This window comes from Eublepharis macularius, chromosome 6, assembly GCF_028583425.1.
Source record: "Eublepharis macularius isolate TG4126 chromosome 6, MPM_Emac_v1.0, whole genome shotgun sequence".
NCBI lineage: Eukaryota > Metazoa > Chordata > Lepidosauria > Squamata > Eublepharidae > Eublepharis > Eublepharis macularius.
The window spans coordinates 99689116-99695248 of NC_072795.1; the positions used below are offsets into that span (position 1 = coordinate 99689116).

Genomic DNA, 6133 nt, shown 5'->3' on the forward strand with positions numbered 1-6133 from the left:
AGTCAATTTAATTTCTAAATCAAGGGATGTAATCCAGAAGTATGACATACACTTGAAGTTCTGCACTTCACTCCCATTAATTCCTGTTGTCCTTAAGACTGCTGACATTCTGAATTGTACCGATTAGGAATAAATCATCTTAAGTCTCATGACTTCAGTTTAACGGGGTCGTACTTGGCGGTAAAAGGCCAAATGTTCAATTTCTCACACTTAATAATGCTGAATGCAGAAATTGATCTGGAACATTATACACTGCAGTGCTTTGGGATATCAGAGTTATGTTATCAATTTCATGATGTAGAGCAGTATTCACCATAGCCCCCAAATGGATTAAGTCTACTTTAAGAAAGATGGTTGTATTTGGCTCACATGTCTACAATGAATACTTGTAGAATGCAATTAGAGGGTTTTTTTTCTTTTACATCTGCTCTCTTCTCTCTACCACTCTGCAAACACCTAATGCCTTTTCAGAACAAGATGGATGAAAGTCAAACTCCATGCATTTTGAACAGAGACCTGTGAACTTTAAAGTTTGAAATACAGCAAGAAGACAACAATAGGAACTGAATTATTTTATATGCTCAGTCCAATTTGAATTAATAGTCTAAAATTTTAACACATTCAGAAAGTGACTTTATAATGGAGAAAGTGACAAGAAAGATCTCCTGCTGTATGAAATCCATGGGGTGCCGTATAATTAAAGTTTGAAAAGTTTTAGGTATGATAAATAATTCTGCTGACACTGAACACTGAAGTAAGAGAATAATAGAATGAAACTGTTAATTATAATACTAATCAGCATTAGTACTTTTGTAACTCTCAAAGTGTGGGTAGATGCTTTTTCTACTCTTCCAAATATCTTAGTGTTAGTCACTGTAGTAGAAGAACCTCAAACGATGCTGAACTCTTGATACTGGACCAGGGCAACAGGTATGGAAATGCTTGTTGTGGACTGCACACATGGGCAGCTGGCATCCATCTCCATGAAATGGATGCCAAAATGGATCCTGTGTAGAAATGTATTTATATGAGCATCTTGTCACAACGGAATGGATTTGACAGTGGGAACCAACACATATGTGCTGTATGAAAGAAAATTCTCCAGTCTCCTTGCCATCATTAATGCACCCAAATATAGATCAGGGGTGATGCAAAGGGAGAAGACTTTGCTGTATATGAACTTACTTCAAGAAAAATGATAAATAGAATAGTGGCAGAACCTGAAAAAAAATATTGAGTAGTAGCTAAATAAGTAATTCTTCAACAGTGAAATACAAACAGTTATACCACACACTGAAATACAGACTGAAGCAATATTAGAGTTCATGGTTGAAGACAGAGTTGCCTTTCATAGACAAGAAACAAATGTGACAGACCTTCAATTTGTGAAATCATCTGGATATCGACATGTATAACTACCTAACTCCTGAGAAAACAGATTCTACTATTGTAAGTATTAGAAGTATTGTAATAACAGTAGAGATATCGACATGTAGGTAGTTAGTATTATATATATTTTATACAGTTACATTGATAGCAAAGATCTGATTTTATCCTCATGATTGCATACAGTAAATACTTTGCTTAAAGGCCCCCCAGAGAATGAATGGCTAAACTGAGATTTGAGGGGACTAAGCTTTGGCCCCCAGCTGAAGCTCCCAGTTCTTGTGATCTATGAGTAAGACATGCACACTGAAGAGCCAAACAACCTGAACAGTTCTGATACTTAAGCCTTTTAGCCAGGGTTCATTTCTGGTTCAGACATTCAAGAAATGATTCCAGTGGGTTTAGAATAGAATAATTCTGCATAAGATTGTAGTTAAACACTTGGGTTAGGGTTAGCTACACATCATGAGGATAAAATCAGATCTTTGCTATCAATGTAACTGTATAAAATATATATAATACTAACTACCTAACTTGTATAGCTTTAAACTTTATTTTTCATATGCAATGACTCTATTCTGGCAGGACAAGCCACCTAGGGAGGCAGTAGGCATTAAGCAAAATAACAAAGGGATTTTGTAATTAAACTTGCTGAACATGATCTTACCATTGACAACCCACCTTTTCAAATGGAACTTCCTTTCCTCCCCTGCCTTCTTTGCTTTAAAATTATCAACTCTCCTATACTGAAAGATATTTTGCAGGGTTGCCAACCAGTGGCTGGCAACTAGCAGGAGTCTGGGAATTGGGGGCAATATCAGCATGATGACATTAGAATTTCCAGTAATGCCTAGAGAGGCATGATGGCATTCCTTGGTTTTCCCTGGAAGTGATATAACACTGCCGCATTGATGGTTATTTTGTAATTATTTTTTTCCAGCCAAACAACCTGGCAACCCTAATCTTTTCTTTTAAGAAACCTCACCAACTTAAAAAAAAAGACTGCAATTTTTATAATGAGTGGTAAAATAGAAGCAAGGAGGAACTGCTGTGCCAAGGAAGCAAAAGACATTTCCAGCTTTAGTGGAAGATTTTTTCATACTGAGATTGACAACAGTTGCAGATAGGTAAGCTTTTACATGAGTACCAGGAGAGCTACCAGATCTCAACCCTGCCCACCATTCTCTCCTGCTTCTTCCACTATTACTAGGAATATAGTTTTTCCAGATATAAAGGGAGCAGACAGGAGTCTACTAAGTGCCCATTTACTGAACAATAAAAGAGTTATCAATACATGATTAAATGCTCCTGGGAAATTCCTAATAAAAATTAGCATCTCAGCATATGGACAATCTGAGAAACAATGAATCTGCCAATAATCCAACTTAAAATAAAACAATGTTATTTAAAGATATCCTCACTCTTCCCTTGATTGTCTCCACAATGCCACCACCTCCTTTATCCGAACCTCTATCATCCAGACACTTGCAGGACAGGAGTGCAGACTGCGGTGAGAGCCTCTTGTTTGCCTGGAAAAGTCCCTCTCCCAAAGATTGGTGGAAGAAGGTGAGAGCCAAAGGTAAGTGAGAGGAGGAAAATGAGAAGTCCAAAGGGAGATCTGAATGTGGAGCTTGGAAGGGAACCTATCAACTATCTTTCAGATTCCTCCTCCCACCTCAGTTCTGTCCCAAAGATCAAAATTAGCCCATTGAGAGCTACTCTCCATGTACTGATGATAATACAGAAAAACAGAATATATGAAAAATGCCTTTCCTTTAAGTAAACTTGGGGTGTGTGGTGGGGGGGGGGGACTTGCCTCCTTATTTTCCCACTTGCCCCATCTATGGCAACAGTCTCTTTACATAACTTAGGCATGGAGGAAGCGGCTACTTTAAGCAACTAGCCGTGTGATCCTATAAAAAGTTATATTAATCTAAGTCCATTGAAGGTAAAGTTGTTTAAAGCATTTTGATGTTTGTTGAGCCCAAAGTCTGGATCTCTAAATTCTCAGGATCTGATTATTATAGTTGTGACTCTATAGCCAATGGTTGTTTTGGGTTTTTTGCCAAAAAAATCTCTCCAATATGTTTCAGTTTGGAAGCTGACTGTAATATAGTTGAGACAGAAGAAATATCTAGTGCATCATCTGGTCAATTTATGGATCATTCCAACTCAGTTACCATGATGGACGTTTTTTTTTTGTTTTTTTTTTGCAATAAATACAAAGGGTGACTTTATTGAGAAAAGGGAGTGGTTTCCACAGCTAAATCCGACCGGATCCCATTGAACACAACACCAGTTGGTCTGCAGCCTGCTTGTTCCGGATGCTCATCAAGTTGCTCTGAAAAGGCTGTCTTCAACCAAACAACAAAAGCAAGACAATTGTAACGGTGTTCACCCCAATCAATGGCACTCTCATAACGGTTCGTACAGATCGGATAAGGTTCATTAATTGTCCTTTAATTCCTGGGTCCTCTCCAAACCCTCCAATCCCTTGGTCTGTTCCCCAGCCAATCCTACGGAGGAAACGCTCTTCATGCAGCACCGCGATGGCGTTGACAACCAGCAGCGCCGCCTGCAGCAGCGAATACAAAATGAAGGCCATGGCCGCTGTCCCCAGTCAGGCCGCCGCCACCGCGGCCCAACTCTCTTCCCTCCCTCAGGAGGCCACCATGATGGACGTTGACAGGATCTTGGGATCCATGAAGACCAGCAGTTGTACTCTGGATCCTTGTCCATTCTGGATGCGGAAGTCATATAAGGATCACAATAATGCATCTTTGATGTCCATCATTAATCAATTACTGATGCAAAGAGCTTTTCCTTGGCCATTCAAAAGGCTGTTTTCCATCCATTACTTAAAAAACCATTGCTTCATAACAATAATACACGGCATAGAAATTAGTTATGCTTTGTTTCAGAGAGATCTCATCTCTGTGCTCAGCTTTATGCCTACTTAAAAATGTTATGCTACCATTCTCTATTATATCTGTTTCCCTGAATATCCTGTTGTTCATTATTGTACTTTCCTCAGTGAATGTCCTTGCTGTTAATTATATTGTATTTTCACTCACTCAGTTGTAATCCACCTTGGATCTCAGTGAGAAAAGCTGACCACAAATAAATAAATAAATAAATGGCTGGTTATTGCCCCATCTCTAATTTGCCCTTTCTAGGCAAGATGATAGAGTGGTTACAAACAACTCCAGGAATCCTGAATGATTCAATTGTGCTAGACCCCTTTCAGACTAGGCTATGGGACAGAGATGTCACTGGTAGCCTTAGTTGATGACTGCCATTTGAATGTAGACAAGGGCTGTCCATCTTTATTGCTCTTTCTGGATTTATCAGCAGCCTTTGATACTGTGGCCCATTCCATCTTGTTGAGGCATTTGAACACTGAAGCAGGGATTAAGGGAAGTGCTTTGGATGGGTTTAAATTGCTCCTTATGGACCAAATGAGTTGTCATTGGAGACAAATTTTCATTAGCGTGGGTTCCATAGGTCTCAGTCCTGGCCCTAGATATTTAATATCTGTGTAGAGCCACTGGGAGAAATCATTCATAGTTTGGGAGTAGGTTCTCATCAATATGCCGATGACCCAGCAATAATTTTCTTTATTCCCATGCCCCCAATGATGCAGTAAAGTCCTGAGCCACAGCCTGACTACTGTGGTTAAATGGCTAAAAATTAACTTTGAAATGAATTCCTCACAAGATGGAGGAGATGGAGGTTGGGAACGCCCAGGTCTTGAAAACCAGCGCACTTCAGACATTTGATAAGATCCATCCGACACTTGGTGACTCAGTCAAGAGCCTAGGGATTATACTGGATCATACAAAATTACCAGAGAAGTAAATTTGTGCAGTTGCAAAAAAAATAAATTACTTTCTTCCATCTTCATTTAGCATGAAAGATGGTTCCTTACCTTGTCCCAGCTGATCTAGCCACATGGATCAATGCCATGGTAACCTTGAAGCTGGATCATGGCAATGCACTGTACACGAGTCTGTTCTTAAAGGTAACTCAGAAACTGCAGTTGGTACAAAAGTTCACAGTTCAGTTAGTATCCAGAGCTGGATGGAGCATGGATATCACACCCATTCTGCAGTTATCCCATTGGTTACCAATTTGTTACCAAGTTCAATTTAAGGTATTGGTAATCACCTACGAAGCCCTTAATGGCCTTGGTCTCATATGCCAACAGAACCACCTCTCCCACTATGCTCCACCATTACAGCTTCGCTCATATGAGAAAAGCCTTCCGACTCTGCCACCCTGCAAGCAGTAAAGGACTGGCAACTGCCCAAACATGTGCATTGTCTGATGCAGCTTCCACCTTGCAGAACAACCTGTGTGAGAAGGTGAGGGAAGGCTCCCACAGTTCTGTCATTCTGAAGAATTTAAAAAACAATAATATTGAAGAAGGCAATTCTAAAAGAGATTAGAATTGAAATAGAATGAACAGCCCAATTGTATTCCATATTGTTGCCCACTGCTATTATTATTATATGCAGGTATCATCTGCTTTTACTATATTGCTTATAGTATATCTTGCCTTAGACAGTTTGTTGTTTGCATTGTCCTGTAATTCTGTAATCCTAATCCTATTGCATTGTTACTGGAGATCTTGTATTGTCTGACTGAATTGTATATCTTGCCAACTTCAGCCCAAGAGAAGTAGCTGCTTGAGTCATTAGTGTCATAGGGGCATACATGAAGCAACATGCAATGTGGATCATACTGT

General features: G+C 39.5%; 1 protein-coding gene across 1 annotated transcript; it reads right to left on the reverse strand.

The window, feature by feature from the left end:
* Positions 1-3602: 3602 nt before the first annotated feature.
* Positions 3603-4048, reverse strand: LOC129332526 (immediate early response 3-interacting protein 1-like). The gene has a single exon (XM_054983698.1). It carries the CDS (start codon positions 3989-3991, stop codon positions 3743-3745), a length of 249 nt encoding a protein of 82 aa, XP_054839673.1. The 5' UTR covers positions 3992-4048; the 3' UTR covers positions 3603-3742.
* Positions 4049-6133: the final 2085 nt, after the last annotated feature.